This window comes from Leguminivora glycinivorella, chromosome 10 (assembly GCF_023078275.1).
Source record: "Leguminivora glycinivorella isolate SPB_JAAS2020 chromosome 10, LegGlyc_1.1, whole genome shotgun sequence".
NCBI classification, from domain to species: Eukaryota; Metazoa; Arthropoda; class Insecta; order Lepidoptera; family Tortricidae; genus Leguminivora; species Leguminivora glycinivorella.
In genome coordinates, this window is record NC_062980.1 from 6,757,695 (window position 1) to 6,778,633 (window position 20,939).

Genomic DNA, 20,939 nt, shown 5'->3' on the forward strand with positions numbered 1-20,939 from the left:
CGACTCGCGCATGTGCAGATAGGTCAAATTCGCACGGCGTGAAGTTCGTACTTGGCATTTTGACCAATAGTAAGCATTTTAATTTTTTTACCTAGCGGGTTGTTGGTGATTGCTTGGTTTTTATTTTGTTTTTTTATGAAATTCAGCGATATTCGCATTCGCATTCTGAATATTCGCATTCGCATTCGCATTCGCGAATGTGACACATGCGACATTCGTGACATCCCTAATTGTAGCTGACTTGACGAGCAAAGCATCACGACCGCCCGGTATTGCTTTACTTACTTACTTATTGGCGCAGCGACCCAAAATGAGTCTTGGCCTCCGACACGAGTGTACGCCAATCATCCCGATCCTTAGCGACGTCCCTCCAGTTGTATGCTTGAAGATCGTGCAGATCCGCTTCAACGGCATCACCCCAACGATATCTAGGCCGTCCACTTGGCCTCCGTCCTACTGAGACACCTAGGTATGCCCTTTTCGCGCCACGATCATCCTCCATTCTTAAAACGTGGCCGAGCCAACGGAGACGATGGGCCTTAGTCTCGCCGATGATGTTAGGCGCAGCCACAAGGTCTTCAATTTCGGCATTTTTGAGGAGCCTTAAACTACCATCCGCTCTCCTGACAGGACCCAAGATCTTTCTTAGCACTTTCCTTTCTGCCACCAGTAACTTATTTTCTTCTTTAAGGGTCAGTGTCCAAGTCTCGCATCCGTACATGAGTATTGGTCGTATGACGGTCTTATATATACGTATTTTTGTGGTCTTACTCAGGAGCTTGGACACCAACACCTTATGAAGGGCGGCACTACATCGCAAGGCGTTTTGGATTCGAATGTCAATTTCCTCCTCCCGGGTATTGGTGTCGGTGACGGTGCAACCTAAGTATTTGAATTTGGCCACCCCCTTGTAAACGGTATCTACAACATGGAGATCTTCTCTTCTGACCCGTGTGTTGAATATTGCTGCCTGCTTGAATATTGAATGCACCTGCTAAACTTACCTCTATTATAGGAAAATTTTACTTATTGAATCCGAAAAAAAAGGCGTACAAATATTTTTGTATTTAACGTACAATTTATTTCACCTACTGAATGGGGATGAACTAGAAGAGGCGATGGCATATGAAAGCCAGTGACAACCAACGACCCAGTGGCACCTGACTCCATTCTCAAAACTATATTTTTCCGATGCAAGACTGGGTGTGGGGTGCGATGCGGCTGCCGAAAAGCAGGAATTGCCTGCTTCAGTGTCTGTGGTGTATGCTCGGGAGCATGCACTAACGGAGCTCCCATCGAAGTAGAGACGGAAGATAGTTAGGAATTTTATTTATGAATTTATCCCACCAAAGCAATACTGGGCGGTCGTGATGCTTTGCTCGTCAAGTCAGCTACAATGTGATCGGATCGCTGCGCGAGACAAACTGAGCGAGCGCTGCTGTAATGTCGTTCAACACCCCTGCTGGGGTGTGTGTAGTCCCTTCCGCGCTGGGCGCTGTGAGGGCTGTATCTGGTCGCGCCCCATCCTTGTGGGGCGGTCTTACGTCGACGTTTTGAGGACGACTGGGATGAGCGAGCGCCGACCGCGCGGTGGCTTATAAAGGGCTGCGCGCGCGCGCGGGGTAAGTGCGTTTTCACATTATCCGATCCGATATCGGAAGTAGGACCGATATCCCGTACATTTAAGGCGCCGTCTTGGATTTTTGCCTTTGAAATCCTTCCGACATCCGATGTCGGATCGGATAATGTGAAAACGCAGTAAGGCGGGCTGCTAGTGCTAGTACCAGGCTTATTGAGGAGCGCTTATAGCTCATACTTTTACTACGCGCGTTGGTTTCTTTTTACGTTGAATTATAACACGTTTATGTGAAATAGTTTTTGAGTTAGAAGGGGGTCAAATGTGGCTCCAAACGGTTCGTGTAATATTACACACGATGCTGCTTGCTACTTTTGTTACTTGAACCTGGCTTGACACGCTACCGCGTCTCTATAAGAATAAACGTATTGTTCATAAACAAATGGGTTTATTCCTTTATTGTCCATCTTTTCCCTTCCATATCTCATGAACGATTGGTCCCAGGTAAAAAGTGTATAAGACTTTTTTGTAGAGAATTTTATGAAGATTACTTGTGTTTCAGAACATTTTTTGCTATGTGCCACAGTTTAAGAGTTATTCGCGAAAAACTAAAAAAAGGGACCTTTACACCCCCCTCCACCCATTAGCTCCTCCCCTACCCATCAGTACTTTGAGTATGTGGATTAGAACACCATTCCCTACAACTATGCCAAAATTCGCCTATACACGAATTATTTCCGCCGACGGACAGTTAAATGTCTTCGTTATGCGTGCTAAATAGTCGACAGCGTCGCTCGTGAAGTATCGAAGTCCGTGGGTGACCCGTCGTACTTAGTTACGGAGCATTCGAAAACGTCTTCTCGCACAGTTCGTCTAGGATCGTCATATCCGATAACCGAGGAGACTTACGACTATTCATCTTTTTCGCCAATCCGAGGGTATAAATAAGGATAATAGAAAAGTAAACTTATAGATACTGAAATTTAGAAAAGGATGAAACTTACCCAGTAGGTGACGGCGCTCTGCTCCTGAAAGGTGCCGATGATGGCGCTGCGGACATGTTTCTCTTTCACCGGGGTCTCCACGGAATTGGTCGCTTTCTGGACTGCTAGCGTCTGCAATACAGGAATATGACTTATTTATATAAAGAATAGAATAGATATATATGGCAAGACATATTACACATTATTTATAACAAAACAAAGGAATGAAGAGCACGAAATGGCCTCATCTGAGCGTGTTGCTGGTTGGTAAAGGTTCTATATGTGTTACGATAGGTATCTATGTATATTTAGATTAAATGAACTAGGTACTACAGGGCCACCAGAGAGTATCGTTCATCGACGGTTAATTAAACTTTGTTTATGCTAGAATTTCTAAACGTTTGATCTTGGATCAGATTTTTATTGCATGTAGGTACTAAATACTAAATAGGTATCACACTTCATAATTAATGAATATGACTCCAAAACTACACATGCATCGAAAACGCAAACTAGTCGTATGTAAAATTCGACTGCTTTTACTAGTTAATCGCAATCAATGACTAAGAAATGAATCAGGTAAAAACAATTATAAACCCATTATTTAATACAGGAAATGTTTAATTTTTATTCAGTACCTATAGATTACCGCGATTGAGTGCAAAATCTTCCTCAAACGTAACTCGTGAATCATCGGATTGTGTGTCGTAAATCGTAAACAAGTTCCTCGAACATCGCGTACGCAGGGGACAATTAAACGCGAATCCAAGAAGGACGTGAACTTGGCCTTGCGAACTCATTCTGTTTGAAGGAAGTAGGTATATTATTATTTTAAAAACTGTATATAAATAAACAAATAAAATTCGAAACGGAAATTCTCGATAGTAAGATACAAAATACAAACAATGCGATATGACGTGGACAACAGTAGCGGCACGTGTATAATTTTCCATTCCATCCAATAGCCTAAACATTTTCAGATTTTTCTCAAGGCATATATAGCTAGTTAATAGTTATTTGTTATACAAGGGGGCAAAGTTGTATTTTAACGCCGAGTGTGGAATTGAAAAACGAGCAAGTGAAAGGATTCTATAGTTGAACCACGAGCGAAACGAGTGGTTCGAGAATAGAATCCTGAACTTGCGAGTTTTTTAACACACGAGAAGTAAAATACATTTGCACCCGAGTGTAACACAAAACTTTTCCCCTCACTATAGCGAGGAAACTACAACGCAAAAAATGCGTTTATCACTGAGTCCAGTAGTTCCACAGGTGGTAAATCATCTTTATTACTAGATTTACCTACTTTTATCAATTTTAAAACAGTTAATTTGACTATATTCAAGGTCAAATTACTTTACCCACTAGTGGATAAAATGCGTTTTTACCCGCTGCTATTAAAGGACAAAACACGTGTTTCCGAGCTAGGGAGGGGAAAAAATTTTGACGCGTCTTCTCTTTATTCATATTCACAACCAATATTATCAATACCGAAGGTACCGAAAGTTGCAAAAGAAACGTGTATTGTACAAAGAGTATACATAGGTACAGTCACGAACTTTAATTTGTTGATCCACTTCTAGCTCATTTCATACTGGAACGTCATAGCTTAACTATGCTTCACTATGAAATGTCCAGTATAAAATGAGCTAGAAGTGGATCAACAATAAAAGTCCGTGACTGTACTCTATAGTTAAGTGGTCTCGTCGGCTCATCATCAAAACGACTATATAATGAGGGGGTAATGACTCGCGAACTCGCGACAGTTATCTCGCGTGACGACATCATCACACTTCATCGTTAGCCGACACTTATGACACTAACAATATACAAAAGCTAACTGTATCATAATTACTAGAGCAGACGACAAAACAGAACAAAATACAATGATTTAACTAGATTTATAGATACCGCTACGGGCACGCACGTAAAAGTTCGAGTTCAGTGTCGCATTTTCTTTCTCCCGATCCAAGTTTTTTGTTATTTTAGCCCCGAAAAACAACAAAGCAATGCACTGCGCTCTTTGTGTTTACTTCTTTGTATTTTTTGTTTCCTTTAGCCTCGCACGTAAATCGCACGTCGCTGCATGCCTGAAAGACCGTTTCTGAAAAGGCGACGTGCCTTCGCCTTTGAATGGAATTCGCCTTTGAATTTGATTGCTCCAATAAACACTGGTCACTGTCACTGTGGGGCCGAAAGGCCTGGAAATCTGTCATCCGGAGTCATGTGATCCACTTAGGGTCGTATTAAGTCACGATCCTCAGCATTAAGGAGAGCGAAGCTTAAATGAGGAGTGGAGTGACATGTAAAGTTAGAGCTATATTTAACGTTTCTAAGTTCGTGGATTGCGGGCGGTGCAACGTGCAACATGCCCTCCAAGAATAACCCTGAACCACAGGCATAGCGTACTCGCATTTCAAGTTCTAAGTCAACAATCGTGTTGACTATTTAGGGCTGTCAAAAATCAAGTAATTGTCTTAATCTGTGGTAATGCACGTATGTACACGTACAGTGGATTACAAAGAGATGTGTCCACTTTTTCACCTTATTTCATTGTAATAAGGTGAAAAAGTGGATATTTACATCTCTTTATAGTCGACTGTACCTACAGTGATGTCAACTCTAAATAATTGCTATAGCAATGCAATCCGGAATCGCTCGATCGGAATCGGGTCAGACCCCTGGTAAAAGGAAAATCTAAATATTTTCCGTAATGTTCTTAGTAAAATAAATAATAAAATAAAATAGCCTTTTATTTCATGCTTTAAAAAATTTAACAATTTATATAGTTTTCATATTTCCCTTTTTAATATAGTCATACTAGTTATGAAAAACCGGCCAAGAGCGTGTCGGGCCACGCTCAGTGTAGGGTTCCGTAGTTTTCCTTATTTTTCTCAAAAACTACTAAATCTATCAAGTTCAAAACAATTTTCCTAGAAAGTCTTTATAAAGTTCTACTTTTGTGATTTTTTTCATATTTTTTAAACAAATGGTTCAAAAGTTAGAGGGGGGGGACGCACTTTTTTTTCCTTTAGGAGCGATTATTTCCGAAAATGAAAATATTATCAAAAAACGATGTTAGTAAACCCTTATTCATTTTTAAATACCTATCCAACAATATATCACACGTTGGGGTTGGAATGAAAAAAAATATCAGCCCCCACTTTACATGTATTGGGGGTACCCTAATAAAACATTTTTTTCTATTTTTTATTTTTGCACTTTGTTGGCGTGATTGATATGCATATTGGTACCAAATTTCAGCTTTGTAGTGCTTACGGTTACTGAGATTATCCGCGGACGGACGGACGGACGGACGGACGGGCAGACAGACATGGCGAAACTATAAGGGTTCCTAGTTGACTACGGAACCCTAAAAAAAGCTGCACTTTTAGATGGAAGCAAGCCCCTTTGCATGGTGATAGTAGACATCTCGAAATCTCATCCCTTAGGAAGCCGAGCGCAGCGAGGTGTTTTATGAAAATGAAAAAAATTCTATCTTTTTATCATATGGTCCGATTTTGACAAATCGTATCTCAAATGAAAGATATTGATTAGTGCAACTTAAAAAAAAAAAAATATTGTTCAGAAAAAGTAACAAAAAAATTGAAAAATGTAAATTTACGTATCGCATTAAACAACTTCAAAGAATGAATGACAAAATGTAGAATATCGATATACGAGTTTTTTTATATCAAAGACAGATAAATTCATAATTGAAAACTAAAAACCGCATCGAAATCGGATCAGTAGTTTTTAAGGTACATGTTGCCAAAGTTGAAAAAGTTTAGTTTATATGATCACTTTGCAATTCCTTTGCCAGAAAGTCAGAAATAATCTATTTTTCTTAGACATAAAAGTACACAGTGACAGTACACATCAAAATAAAAGTTTTTTTCTCGAGGATATCATAATTTAAGCCCTTAGAAGGACGAGCGTAGTGAGGACTATTAAAAACTGTTAAAAAAATTCTATTATTTTTGTGCTTTGTCCGATTTTGACAAAAAATGTGTCAATTGAAAGGTATTGTTTAATGTAATCGAAAAATATATTTAAAAAAAAAATTGCTAATAACGTGTAAGAAAAAATTAAAAAAAACTTAAATTTTCGTATCACGCTGAATAACTGCTAAGAACGACAGATAAGATATACAATGTCGATACATGAGTTTTTAAAATCAAAGACAAATAAATTCATAATTATAAACTGAAAACCGAATCGAAATCGGATCAGTAGTTTTTAAGAGACAAGTTGCCAAAGTTGGCTTAGTTTGTTTATATGGTCGCTTTTAAATTATTCAGCCAAAAAGTCAGAAATAATATATTTTTCTTACAGCTAAGAGTATGCATTGATAGAAGACATCATAATAAATGATTTTCGCTGAGGATATAAAAATTTCATCCCTTAGGAATCCGAGCGTAGCGAGGTCTGCAACGAAAAACAACAAAAAAACAAGATTTTTTTTTTTGGGTGGTCTGATTTTTACAAAACGTGTGTCAGTTGAAAGAAATTAATTTATGTAACATAAAAAAAAACTTGGTTTTTTGTTGTTTTTCGTTGCAGACCTCGCTACGCTCGGATTCCTAAGGGATGAAATTTTTATATCCTCAGCGAAAATCATTTATTATGATGTCTTCTATCAATGCATACTCTTAGCTGTAAGAAAATATATTATTTCTGACTTTTTGGCTGAATAATTTAAAAGCGACCATATAAACAAACTAAGCCAACTTTGGCAACTTGTATCTTAAAAACTACTGATCCGATTTCGATTCGGTTTTCAGTTTATAATTATGAATTTATTTGTCTTTGATTTTAAAAACTCATATATCGACATTGTATATCTTATCTGTCGTTCTTAGCAGTTATTCAGCGTGATACGAAAATTTAAGGTTTTTTTAATTTTTTCTTACACGTTTTTAGCAATTTTTTTTTTAATTTTTTTTTCGATTACATTAAACAATACCTTTCAATTGACACATTTTTTGTCAAAATCGGACAAAGCACAAAAATAATAGAATTTTTTTTAACAGTTTTTAATAGTCCTCACTACGCTCGTCCTTCTAAGGGCTTAAATTATGACATCCTCGAGAAAAAACTTTTATTTTGATGTGACAGTACTGTCACTGTGTACTTTTATGTCTAAGAAAAATAGATTATTTCTGACTTTCTGGCAAAAGAATTGCAAAGTGATCATATAAACTAAACTTTTCCAACTTTGGCAACTTGTACCTTAAAAACTACTGATCCGATTTCGATGCGGTTTTTAGTTTTCAATTATGAATTTATCTGTCTTTGATATAAAAAAACTCGTATATCGATATTCTACATTTTGTCATTCATTCTTTGAAGTTGTTTAATGCGATACGTAAATTTACATTTTTCAATTTTTTTGTTACTTTTTCTGAACAATATTTTTTTTTAATTTTTTTTAAGTTGCACTAATCAATATCTTTCATTTGAGATACGATTTGTCAAAATCGGACGATATGATAAAAAGATAGAATTTTTTTCATTTTCATAAAACACCTCGCTGCGCTCGGCTTCCTAAGGGATGAAATTTCGATATCCTCGGAAAAAATTGTTTACTATGATGTTTACTATCACCATGCAAAGCGGCTTGCTTCCATCTAAAAGTGCAGCTTTTGGTCAAAAATTCTCCATAACAAGTATGACTAACATCCATAACAATCGGCTGCAGATAGACTAAGGAATGATTCTATATATACAACCTTGTTAAGTTTACAATAAGGTAAGAAGTAGAACAACGGTTAACGGTAGTTGTTTATGTTGTTATATTTAAAACAGCACGCGTGGGTTTAACAGAATTAGACTGACTAAAAATGTAAAGGGCGATGACACGCTTTCTGAAGGATTTAAAACACGATTGCACGTTTCTTTCTGAAAGATGTGTTAAGTTGTAAGGTTATTGAAATTAATAAACGCTGGCTGCGACTTATAAACGAGTTACGAGGTAAACAAAAAACAAAACTACTTATTTTTATCAGTTAGCTAATATAACACACTACAAGACATCTTAATCTGCTTGGAATATTTTTTCTGTAGAAACTTCAGCTCGCACATAAGGACATAACGTATTATCAAGATTAGAATATAAATGCAAGAATAATTGAAAGTTATAAGTTGTATAGGTAACATAATAGCATATAGCATTGGGCCAATCCGAGCGATGAAGTTACTCACAAATCAAGGTTTTATAGAAAGGAAGCATTGAAGCACAGATTATTAAACTGAATATACTAAACATAAAATCGTAGATGCGAGTTATTTGGTTACGTGACCCGGTTACCTCAAAATGCTATTGTTTGGATAGCTTCTATTAAAGGTAACGACTGTCAATTGTCTAAAGGCAAGCATAATCAATTATCACTAATCTACGCAAGTACTTATACGCTTTGTTTAAATAGCCGGTAAACTGGTTGACGAATTGATAATGCGGTTTTACGGTAGAAGGGCCTTCAGGTAAGGACACAAGATCTTTATTTTTTTTTAAATGTAGTTACTAAACTGTCGCAATAATGAAGAGGTTGCTTGAGATAGTTGTGACTGTTGTGAGGCGTGATTTAATTCTATTTGGTAGATCTAGAGGGCATACTTTGTACTGGTCCGGTTTATCCTATCCCCCGCCCACAATGAAAAAGCATACTAGGTAGGTGTAGGTACTTAATATAGTACTTATGATGTACTTAAATGCTTGTCAGTTTTCAATTCGAAAGCTTTTATTTAACCGCTCAAACGATTTTTAGGGATGTTTTCTTGTTGACTAACCGAATAAAATTTACAATGACCAGACGGTTTCGACAAGCCGTTACATTTCTCAAGTGATTCTCGTAAGAGTTATGAGTTTAGGTAAATTGATTTAGATTTTTCGTGTATTAAGTTTTTAAAACTTTTCGAAATGGAGAAGCCATTGATGTTGGACAACAAACAGTTGGTCTAATCAGCCTGCTGAACGGCAACGGCCTCTGAATCTGAAGGTGAGTATATTTTGTATTTTTTGACAAGAAGTAAAAAGTCACAGCGCCGAAGATCTGAGGGGTTACCATGACATGACGTGACGTACCTACTGCAGTCGTTCTGTTTAGATTGATAAAGGGACAGATACATGTAGAATATGTAGATTATTGTAAAGCGCTATCCCTTTCACTCAATCTAAACGAAACTGCTTTAGTAAGTAGGTCATGATCATCATTATTGTCTTGACAGATGATTTAAACAGCAATTTAGTACGTGAGGGACAACGTCTCTCATGAGTGTACAACCCTGTACGGGACTGGCATTTACGGTCGCATTTGTGACAATTACAACCAGGAGTCGTGTCAGTAACGTCCTTTCTAGGCTTGTGCCTCTTTCAATTCAATTCAATTCAAATCTTTATTGCGATCATGTTCATTTTATACAGGTGTTAGGTAGTAATATAGTTGGTACATGATACCCTGATAGGGCACAGCAAAGTTTCTTACATACTAAAGTACATACATTAGTTACATTACATTACATTATATTATATTTTTATAGACGTTTATACAATTATTAATATCTATTTTACATTTTACATTATTTAAACTTTCTCATTTATATTATCATCATTCATCATTTAAATATTCGTTGAGTGAATAGTAGCACTTGTCTATCAAAAGAGATTTAATAACGTTAAACATTTTTTTATCATTTTCTATATTCTTAATAGCATCTGGTAGTTTATTAAATATCTTGATGGCCATTACATAGGTGCTACTGGAATGTTTTTTAATTCTAGAGGCCGGTAGCAATAATTTGTTTTGGTGTCTCAGTAGGTGCGTTGTGGGTAATTCGCGTCGTTTTTTAAATATGTGTATATTTTGCCTCGCAAATTTACACAAAACTTTACGCGTAAACGTCTTTACGCGTTTACGGGCTAGATCTTCGAACCATGCGTTGTCATGGATTTAGCAACCTCCACTTATCGTCATGGTAGCCTCCTGAAAGGCCGTTGCCGTCCAGCCGATAGATCATCATTATAGTCAGTAATAGCCATAGACATCTTAGACCCACTTGCACCAAGTCACCAACCACTTAACTCAGGGTTAGTGGGCTGTCATCTGTCAAATTCCATTTAAAATGGTGGGTTCACCCTCCATTTTCGTTGGTGCAAGTGGCCTTTAATGAATAGAATGAAGTGTGCAAAGAGTTACTTACCAGCTGATGGAATCGCTTGTCGTTTGGGTTGGCCATGACTAGATTAGTGCTCGGCGGTCATGCATTAGTTAAAGTGCGGGATGTGGCGCTGAAACGAGACGCGCCACACCTGTTTAGTACTGTTAGTGGGGAACGGTCTTCAGGCAAATGGTACACTTTGGCAATGCAAAACTGGATGATTTCCTAAAAACAATGACTACCAGATTTGGTAGGTTTTTAGGAACCGGTGATTACCAGTAGATTTCAGGACTACTGGTGAATGATTAGGGTGTCTTCATACCTATCGAAACAAATCGAAAAAGATGTCGCCAGCTCGCCAGCGTGGCGCGGTCGGTAACTCGGCACCTTACGTTAGAAACCCCGTCTATTTCGCTGTTATTTCATAGATTGTTTATGGGCTGTGACCGATGACTCATCAATAGGTGTAGGGAGATACTTGGGAAAGTTTCCTAGATTCGCAAGATATATATTACTTTTAATAGAATGAACAAAAAATCGAATTAAATCTTTGAGCGAAATACGTAATGTGTATCACGTCTTGTTATTGGTACATACGTCTTGTAGACTGCCAAAAATGCACCATTTGCATGAAAACGACACTAAGTAATAAAGAGCAACACAAATAGCGTATACATTTAAATAAATAAGGTTTAATTATCCATGTATTGTCAAAATATTATAATTAACATATCTGCTAAATTATGGATCATTTAATTGTACACGCTTTCCGAAAACATCTAATTTTTAGGCACATATTTAAGAAGACATGAGTAGTATTGCCTGTTAGTGTGCTACAATACAGACAAATACAGACGTATTAAGTAAGTACTATAAGTAGGTAAGTGTGTAGGTAATATTGCCTTCGGTTAGCGTTATAGTTAGCGGTTTATTTCATAGGTTAAGTGTAAAATGAAAAAAGGAATTCTACTCATGCCAGATATGATACCGTAAATTGACTCAAAATTCACTTCAATTCCACGTCAAACTCTTCTTCTCTTATCATAGCAATATCATTTTTTGGACAACAGTGTGATAGATTTTTGACGTGAGGCAGTATTTAAAAAAAATTGATAATATTTAGATTATTTAGCATGGTAGGACAATTTGAGAAAATATACGGTACAATAGTATTCAAAATCGTAACTCACAAACTCGTTAGGTACTTGAACAATAATGCTTGTGTTAATGAAAATGAAGTATGAAGTGGAAATGCAGTGCAGTCCTATGGCACGCATGTATTTCATATTAACTGTGTTATAGAAACAGAATTATATGTACAATCAACTAATTTAAATCCATAGCCACTGTAGAACTTTTGCATAGTAAACTTCAAAGTAACTTATATAGCACATAAAGCACTGTGTCAATAGGACAGGGTTCTAGAGTGGTCTAAAATTCAAATTTTATAACCGTACATCAAACATCACAGTAGGCTCTAGGTAAGCTTTAGCGTATTATTTTTAAGCTTCAAAATTGTGAGTATTTCAAAACTTGCTTATGTATCGTGGCATTCGTGGCTTTCAAATGTCAAATTCGTTTGTTACCTGAAACAAAATAAGTAAAATTAGTTGAGCACTCTTTTATGGAACACATTGGCAAAATTTGATAATGGGGGATATAAAACAGTTTCCGTTTTTAACTACTGATGGAAATGATATGACAAAGTAGGTACCTAAACAAGGTCTCTTTCTAAATAAAAAAAAATGTAATCACATTTAGTTGACAAAAATCAATAGATACATATTTAAAATACAAAGCGTGTATACCCGTTTTCATTTTAATCTCATTTAAAGTCAGTGTTTCTTTATATTGTCACACATTTACTTAGGACAGTTCAAAAGGCACATCACCTTAACCCAATACTGTCTTCGCTGGCGGGCTAAACTGTAAGGCTTCAAGAACAATATAATCTGAATTAGTGCTGCTTCAGCTGCAATTAAAATCAGGTCAACCAACATGACGCAAAACAAAAAAAAACAACCAAATTCATATGAAACTTGACGCTACATGTGTTGGTCAAGTCAGCGGACCAGCTTGGCTTGGTGATGAAATACAATGGCAAACAATGCGAGCAAATGAATTACGCTAAAGTGCATTTAGATGTTAATAAATGCAGAGACCAGTTAATACGTTAGACTGTTTTATAAAATAATTACGTCCCTCTTCAATGTAATGGTGGCTTCATTCTGGTTGTTATATATCACCGACAAGAATACATAAAAACCACTGTGGGGTAACCATTATCAATTTGTGATGGTGGCATTAAATGGGCTAGTTTACTTGAAATAAAATAGTTTAAGCAGTGCACGAAATAAAGCACCACATAATTAGAAGAAAAACATGAACAGTAGTTAATATGTTTAAAGAGAAAGATATAAAGTAAATAAATTGACCATGACGTCACTCCTCATTATTTCATAGTAATTGCATATTAAATAAATAAATAAATATTGGGGACACCTTACACAGATCAACTTAGCCCCAAACTAAGCAAAGCTTGCACTATGGGTGCTAAGCGACGATATACATACTTACTTAAATAGATAAATACATACTTATATACATAGAAAACATCCATGACTCTGGAACAAATATCTGTGCTCATCACACAAATAAATGCCCTTACCGGGATTCGAACCCAGGACCGCGGTCAGGGCCTTAGCAGGCAGGGTCACTACCGACTGAGCCAGACCAGTCGTCAAATTAGCAAATCGTTTTGACAGTACTTAAAAAGGAACTGATTTGACTAGGAAACTAGCCTATGCTTGGGATGGAGAGCGTTGGTGCGCAAAATGTGGTGTGGTCGCGAGCCTCAGTCATGAGGAACCAAGGAAGAAGAAGAAATATTTATTATCGAGGTTCCAATACCATTCCATTTACATCATATCGTTAGTTTCTTTTGGTTGTATCAAAGCTAACGTACTTAAATAAATAAATACATGACATTGACATTGCACACCGTGTGTTTTTTTGTTTTCCGTTAAATTCGACATGTCGTTAGGTTTGTTATCAGGTACCAACCTGTATATCACTTTTAGTTAAATTCGCAAAAAAAATGTTTTCATCGTTTTCATACTTAATACATAAATATCTGGGCAACCGAGCTTCGCTCGGTTCTGTTTCGTATCCTTGACATGTGTCGCCATCTAGTTCAAAAATGAATAGTACCTACATCGAGCGAAAGAATTCTCAGCCTTAACAACACAACTACTCCACACGAGATGGCGCGCATTTCGCCACAAAAACTTAAATAGTGTATTTTCTATTCGTTTTATCCTTGACCTGTGTCGCCATCTAGTGTTTGCAATAAATAGTACTTACATCGACCGAAAGAATTCTGTCTTAATAGTACAACTACTGCACACGAGATGGCGCGCGAAGAAAAACGCATGAAAACTCGAAAATTCGCGTTTTCCGGGACCTAAGAATAAGTTAGACCGATTTTTCACCCCCAAAAACCCCCACATAACAAATTTCTGCGAAATCAGAGCGGTTTCCGAGATCGTCAGTGTAAATAAATATATATATAAATAAATAAATAAATAAATAAATATACAAGAATTGCTCGTTTAAAAGTATAAGATAAATTAATTAATTAGTATGAAAGACCCTTAAGAATAATATTCAAGTTAGTGTCAAGTGATTGACGGCACTTGTCAAAACAAATAACATTGATAAGTGGTAAAGGCTGTCAAACACGTGTTCAGTAATTATTTTTATTTTTTTAATAACTCGATAACCATAAGAGTTAAGACGCTATAGTTTCTAAGAGAAATTAATTGTATTTGATCTAAGGAACAATCCCTTAAAGTTAACGGAATACAATAAAAACAGGGTGTAAAAACATCGACTGTCTTTACAATTTCATAATCAGTAACAAATGTAAATAATATGATGTATAAATGAATTATGTACACGGGATAAATGGCCGAGTTCCGTTGTGTCATGAATGAAATAGTAGTAAATTAGATAATGAAACTGTGTGGTTGTTTATCTTGTACCAGTTCGATTAAAAGCGCGTTGGAATGTGGAATGGAATGAACACGGTAACATAATTTTACATAATACCAGCCCACATGTCGGTATTGTTAAAAGTGACTTTCAAGATTAAGCATTCGGGTGCGATGAACCGTCTCAATATCGGCAGATGGTCCCGTCGTGCAGCAGTCAACTTTGCAACGTAAAGTCTAAATTTAGTAACTTCCTTGCATAGTTTACCAACTTTTTTTGCTGCTTTAGCCGTCAGAAACTGCGCTCAATCAGTTTAGCAACTTTTTGAGCCATCTGCCATCTGCCAATCTCATTAATACTCTCAATCTTAGCAGATTTTACTATCGGTATCGAACAGTCAACGTACCTAAGTGTAAAATTGAGTATTTTCCTTGCATAGTTAATCAACATTGCTACATTAAAGCAGTAAGAAACTGCTACCATAAATTTTAGCAACTTTTTGCATCCCATTTGGCAACTATCCGAGCTCACGGGTTGGTGACATAGGGCGGCGGTACAGTCACCGTCATAGGTGATCATTTCTGTACCTTGTCGCTTTTAATCGTTTGACAATTTCGTATGCCATTAGTAACACGACTTCAAAGTGACAAGGTACAGAAATCATCACTTATTTATGCCGGTGACTGTACCCACGCGCAGCGGACGGGCTAAATCAGGAAACTGCACTTTAGGATTACGAGTCACGATCCCCGCTCTGACTGAAACTAGTAGGGCCTGGTAAATATAGTAGTCTGACCAAGCTAAGTTAACTACGATTTTGTTACGACTTTGAAAAGGCTTATTTTAAACGTCAAAGTTATATGCAATTATGGCATTTTGTTACTTAAAACGTGCTAAATAAGCTCTAACAAAGTCTATGTCAACTTAGCTTGATCTAACTCTAGGGTCAGGTAGCACTACATACTTGAAATTCAAAATATTTTCAGGAGACTTATTAGCTTTAGTACCTAAGTATAAACTGTACCCTACTCCACAAAGATCTAAACACCATTTTAGTGTCTTGTATCATATATATCATGACATTCATGACTCATCTCATGACAGACCTAACGTCCTCTACGTACTACCTATAAGTAGGCAGTGTAGGTACTACATTATCATAACTTGTGAATCTTGTCAAGGCTCAGACAAAAACACTTTTTTTTTTCACTTTGGTTACAAACTTTAGACGGATCAGAGTAAACAACCGACGGATGGGACTTTATTTGCTTTTACGTAGGTAGTTAATGCTATTTCTGAACAGGAAATTCTACTAAAACGAAGAGGGGATTTGATTTTAAATATTGTAAGAATAAGTAACTTTGTTTATGCGACACATTCGATGAAAAATCAAGACACAAAGGCAGTTTTCTATTCACGAAACTAGTTATATCTAGATATACATACATTATTTTATTATAATAAAACAGGAGGGCCTAAAGTACTGCCCTGTGACACGGAACTTTCATTATCTAAACTAATTTCCATCGATTACAGCCTAATTAGCCGTGTTTGCATGTTTATGTTTGTATGTTGTCATTACCGAGACAGGCAAAACACAATGAGTGGGCGATGGTGACGTGATTTAAAACGAAAGCGTCATAAAGTTTTTGATATCAGTGGAGCCAGAGCGTCACCAAAACATACTAATGTGCGATTTTATATCCCGCCTGTATAAAAGTTACAAAACAATATTTACGCTACCTATTAATAATGTCAACTTTTTAATCCCACTGTGACCACCTCCACTACTTAGCCCACACAATCCTCAAGGAAGGGGGACAATAGATGGATTTCACAAGCTGCCGCACATTGTGTCGTATTGAATAGGCGGTAGGACCCAGATTAGCGGGCCCTTGCTCTTTCACAACGCTGCACGAAGTCATAAGCATCATAATCAGTACCTTGACTTGGATCGGGCGTGCGAAACGACGCGGTCATGGCAGTACGTCCACCTCGTTAGATTTCTGCGGTATCTTTGTCTATTAAGTATATAGAAGTCGTGTCCAATGCGCGCAGCGACGTAGACGCATTGATGATTTAATTTAATTATAAATTGCGAAATCGCGCGGCCCTGCCGCTGCCGGCAAATTGACACGATGGCAGATTCTAAACAGGGTCAACCCATCGTAAACGAGTTCCTCGCTTTTCTGCAAGAGAAAAATAAACTGCTGCGGGAAGGAGCGATGGATGCGGCGACTGCTGTTCAGATGTCTTCGCGCGCGTCGAAGTTCACCGTGGAAGACATCTGTGTAGCGAAGAAAGTGTTGTGTGAGTTCCTTGGAATAGCCGGCACCTATGTACCTCACCGAAGAGGAGACGAAACTGGGAAGAAGAGCCTGGAGGACATAATGAAGATCCTCAAAGACTTCAACGACCGGATTCCGGAGTTTGTGGCGACGGATATCTCCAACATTTCGTCGTACAATCCGGACAACGTCGACGTCAGATGCTTGTTTAAGGAAATCGTGGCCCTAAGAACAAGTTTAGCCGAAATGAATACGAAGTTTGAAGCTAGCCTAATTACTATTTCTGAGTTACGTGAAGAAATAAAATGTTTGCGAATTGCCCCAACTCAGACAGCGGCTTCAAATTTCAAGTCTGATAATCGACCTGCTGACAAGTCGGTTTGTTTGCCTGTTGCCGGCGCAGTAAAATGTGTCGCACGCGCCGATCCGCCGCCCGCGCGCCCCCGCGCGTCCGGCCGCCACATGTCCCAACGAACTCGCGTCAGCGTGCATATGCTGACGTTGTCGGTGAGTCCGTCGCAACGAACCGGGTAAATGCACCTGTAAAGGTATCACGGGCTCCTATTGTGGAAAAGTCTGCCCGCACCAATGTGGATGAGGAGGGATTCACATTGGTGCAAAAGAAGAGCAAGGCGCGCAGGGCGCCTCGTAAGACTATGTGTGGCAATGCGGAACCAGTGAATTCAGGTCTACGGATTGCTACGCCGAGTAGGGCGCTCTACGTGTCGCGCTTGCACTACTCCGCCGGGGCTGATGAGGTGGTGGAGTACGTTCGCCAGAAGACTGGCTACACGCTGAGAGTGTTCCAGCTACAGTCGCGCCACTACGTGCACTTCAGTTCGTTTGTGTTGCGAGTGCCGCGGCCGCTGCAGGACACCATCGCGAGTGCAGACTTCTGGCCGAAGGGCGTGCTGTTTCGGCGGTTCCGGGGCAACCTGCCGAACCCTACGCCGTGTCAGACGACGCAACGGAGCCACGCTGTTACGTCGTCGCCTAAATAGAATATTGTTTTTTTTTGTCTGATTTTTACTGTTTTATGTGCTATACCTATTGTTTTTATTTTTTAGTTTCACAGTGCTTTGGTTTTACTGTTATGCTGTGTAACTTATTTGAATAATAAATAAAAATAAATAAATAAATAAATATGTTAGATTATCTGTTTGCTATTTTATGTTTAGTTTGGATATATTTGAGCTCAGAAAGTTCTTCCAGGTTTAATGACTAAACATATGCAGCCGAGCCGGATGGTCGTTTTCGCCGAAGGATGCTGCCGGGTAGGTAAAGCGGCAGAATGATTCAGGCATATAAGGCAATAGTCAAAATCGGTCATAACATAAATACATTACATTTGTTAGAAGTGGTTAAATGGTGACTGGGACATAGACAAAAAGCCTATATCGTGCGCTAATACCAGAAACGTGCATTACGTACCATACGTGACAAGTAGGGTAACGATCTCGTGGGCGTTCACACGCCGATGCAGCTAAACGGTATCACTATCGCTGGCATTAGCCATTGTAAACACGGTATACTATTCATGAACCCATCAGCTGCGATGTGCTGGTCTAATACCAGTGTAATTTTTGGTTCAGCGCAACAGACATTAAGTTTTAGTGCCAGTGAGCTTTGTCTTCTGTGTGCTGTCAGCAGTAGGGCTCGCCGTAAAGAAGAAGCAATCGACCAGCTACCTACAAGAGGTCCTTATAATGTTTTACGTTCGTGGACCTATGATCCTCGGATGCATGGCATATTCCCATAAATTTAGTTATTAACGACTGCGTTGAAATAGGTACCCATGAGATGAGCTTGCCAGATCAGGATTAATGATTAGGAACCACTACTTCTGCTCCACTTCTGGTGAGGAGGACTATCCCTGAGAGTTTTGAATGACTCACGGTTATTTTATTAGACTTATATTGACTCGGATATAGACCGATTACCTATTTGATTTTTGTCGAGCTCCCGATATTTAAAAGGTAATCGCGGTCTATATCCTCTAAGGATTTGCTATATCCATGATTATCCGGACATACCGCTTACCAGTACAGTACTAATCTGTTCAGAAAGAGAAGAGTCGTGAAATGTATGGGGTCGAATACATTCCACGACTTCTCTTTCCAAACAGGCACTATTTTGTTTTATGACCGTTGCGTATCGCATTGAGAATGCCGTCGCGTCTATCTTACAATAGAAATCGCTATTGTTTATAATTATAAATATTATTGGGATTCTTTTTTAGAGATCCTTAGATAATAATGGCTATAACTAAGGACACAATAAGTACTGGTCCCCGGGACACAGCTGAGTAGAAATCAGCTTGTGAATATGGCGCCAGCCAGTGGTGAGGAAACAAATTTAATTATGCGGAACAGTCGACCTAGTATGGCATATAACACGTAACTGAATATTTGACGAAATTACACGAAAATGGACGTGTAACACGATATGCAGGGACGATTACAAAGAGTAGGTGTAATATTTGGAATACGACTTTTTATCAATTGACATTGGTGCCATTGGTGGAATTTTCAGTCAACGTTTTTGGAAGTAGGTATGGTTGTAGTCGTTGTAGACAACCTTATCTTATCTATTACGAGAATCAGAAGGTCAGCCAAAATAAATACCTAACTCAAAATATGTAAACCCTGGGTTTTTTATAACGTAGTTTTATTTCCCATTGAATCATAACGGGGAAATTTATGCATGAATGTACATAAACGTTTCCCCGGAAAATAAATCAAGGCAAATATGTACAGCTTTATATGAAAGTTATATCAACCGGTAGCCTTTTATGTATGTATATTTTTCTTTTGGGATTTTTGGGATGAAATGAAATCGTCCGGCGCACCCAACTGATATTTCTGATGCTTCTTCTAGTAGTAACCATAGGTGCAGTTAGGTATTTACTGCTACTTCTTTGTTTTGTTCTCTTTATTTTAATGTGTAATATTAATTATAAATTCTGCAAATATTGTTTTAAATATTTTAAATTATGTACTTTTTTGCATTTTTTTATTTATACTTCCTGTTTGTAATGGGTGTGTGCTTTCCGTGTTTTCACTGAGAGAAAATACAACCAGTTTTCATGTTCGTTCAACAAGTTTTTTGGTTAAAATAGCGCCTACGTGCTCTTTGGTTCAAACAACAAGCTACTTGTCATTTGAATCGGCAATATATTTGAATCAACAAGTCGATTTTATAAAAACAAATTGACACATATTGTTTTAAACATACGTTTGGCTGATTCAAACGGATAAACCGCAACAAGGCGAACTTGTTAAATTCACAATGCAAATTTTTCTCAGTGTTCACTCACAATGGCGCCGACGGAAGATCAGCGTTGGCCCTCCCAGGCTGACACCATGCTGAGTCGGGACCATTTCGCGGCAAATATATGTATTTATGTACCTATCTTTTTGTGTTAAGTATGTGTAAATAATTTCTGTTGTCACTTGTCACGAATAAATGATTTATATTCTATTCTATTTAGTAGAATCTCTCTCTTCTCTCTATGCATATGTCTCTGTCTGAGTGGTGTAACTATGTAGTAGTAGCCAGCTAAATACAAAATTACAAAGTGAAGTAGTAACAAACAGGAACACAAATGATATTCGGGATTCTGCCGGAAGAGGATGTGTCGGTGATTGCCCCCACTTGCCATCTGCCAACCAGACCACTCAACAAAGACCCCCCTCCACTCAACCCCTCTGTACCAACAGAGGTCATCCCAAAGTGGTGGTCGTAAGTATGAATGGTGATGATTATGAGATAGAGCTACTACCTCCAGTAGGTACTGGACAATGCTATAACGGGTACTTATGAGGGCGGAAAATTGGTGGATGATTGATGACAATGACAGTGGCGGTGTTAGGAAATAAGTTCTTTAAGGGGCATTGTATTTTTTTCATTATATTTGGACACAAGTAATTTAACAGCAACACA

General features: G+C 38.0%; 1 protein-coding gene across 8 annotated transcripts in view; it reads right to left on the reverse strand.

The window, feature by feature from the left end:
* LOC125230017 (huntingtin-interacting protein 1) overlaps positions 1–20,939 on the reverse strand; it is a 69,097-nt gene that overhangs the window by 30,246 nt on the left and 17,912 nt on the right. For 4 of the 8 annotated variants that reach the window (XM_048134934.1, XM_048134929.1, XM_048134937.1 and 1 more), the window contains exon 2: positions 2,581–2,691. In XM_048134934.1, the coding sequence (XP_047990891.1) occupies positions 2,581–2,691 (111 nt within the window). Of the gene's footprint in view, positions 1–2,580; positions 2,692–10,758; positions 10,847–12,173; positions 12,298–20,939 lie in introns of those variants that run through there. The other 4 variants (XM_048134930.1, XM_048134933.1, XM_048134931.1 and 1 more) reach the window with 3 other exon arrangements.